General features: G+C 46.9%; 1 protein-coding gene across 1 annotated transcript; it reads right to left on the bottom strand.

The window, feature by feature from the left end:
- Positions 1–511: 511 nt before the first annotated feature.
- Pmar_PMAR027804 (hypothetical protein) lies at positions 512–1,022 on the bottom strand (the record flags this gene model as incomplete). The annotated part of the gene is made up of 3 exons (XM_002765730.1): positions 512–667; positions 733–849; positions 902–1,022. Coding segments are annotated over 3 exons (394 nt in total), but the record flags the coding sequence as incomplete, so codon positions are not given.
- Between the last annotated feature and the right edge of the window lie 282 nt (positions 1,023–1,304).

The raw sequence follows: 1,304 nt of genomic DNA on the forward strand, positions 1-1,304 counted from the left end.
GCTACACTAATCTTGCGTGTGCGAGACCACTGACTATCGTCTTCTCGGTTCGTGTATATAAGAGGCATTACTTATCGTTGGGCCTTGTTGACGGATAAGACAGCGCGGTTCTATCCGCTCTACTCCGACGATACATGAAGTTATTTGGTGAGTGATATGAGGAGGAAAGCTTGTGCCTTAGGCACGCGATAGACTATATGTTAGATATATAATATGTATCTCATAATCTATTACGCTCTGATATAGCACGAATGCACTAACGAGATGAAAATAATAGAAGTTTAGGACGTTTGGGTTTCTATCATGTTAGATGACAACGTTAATGGATGTATTGTAATGACCAATCGGTCTCCTATGAGAGAGCACCTTCGAGTGTCCTCAACTAGAGGCAATTTTGGGGTGATCTGCGACTAACTCAACTACAATAGCCCTGAAATGTCCGTCGACTTGCATTATGAATGGTGGAGCTCATGCTGCCCATCCTGGAAGGATAATTCTTCATAATAATAGTTTACAATAGGACGTTAGGAGTCACAGCAGGGGATAGTAGGTTGATGGCGGACTGCACATGCTCTATTAGTTCATCGCGAGTCTGAGTATTGTGAACTGCATCAATGAAGGCAGATAGTCGTTCTATATCAGCCTCACTCTGCGGCCGGGATAATAGCTGAGAACACAAATCATTCTAGTCGGTGTGGCAGCAGCAGTAGGAGGAGGAGGAGCCGTACTTACATGCTGTACAGCAACAAGGATTGCCCCCAGTGCCCGCCGATTCACAGACATATCTAATCCATCCTTCTCTAATGCTATCTTGCAATCATGCAGGGTCTGCAACGTAGAAGACTCCTTCTAAGAGAGAAGACGCCATGAGCTGTATCTTAGAGTAGTAGTAGCTCCTCACCAAACAGCTAAGGTGCCAGAACGCCTCGCCTTGGGTATCCAACTCAGCGATCTGTCTTCTGATCCGTGCTGCGACATCATCAACAGTAACCCTCCTCCTCTTCTTGTCCACTGGTACCGTCCTGATCATACCTTTCCAGACGGAATGCACCCTTGTAGCCGGCGTACTACCACTCCACGGTGAAATCCTCAGGAGCTTCGTGACCACCAATACTATTGCGTGCACGGCGAGGACGTCGATCTCCTGTAGCCTTAGGTGACATCGACATCGGGACTGAGACGATTCACAGGTCCTATGTGGTGATATCACTACAAGCATCCTACTACCCACACCACCATCTGATAGTCTACGACTGACTACAGGTGTACTTCTAATATCACTACCACCACCACGACTACTCCCT

This window comes from Perkinsus marinus (genome assembly GCF_000006405.1).
Source record: "Perkinsus marinus ATCC 50983 genomic scaffold scf_1104296974982, whole genome shotgun sequence".
In the NCBI taxonomy this organism is placed as follows: Eukaryota; Perkinsozoa; order Perkinsida; family Perkinsidae; genus Perkinsus; species Perkinsus marinus.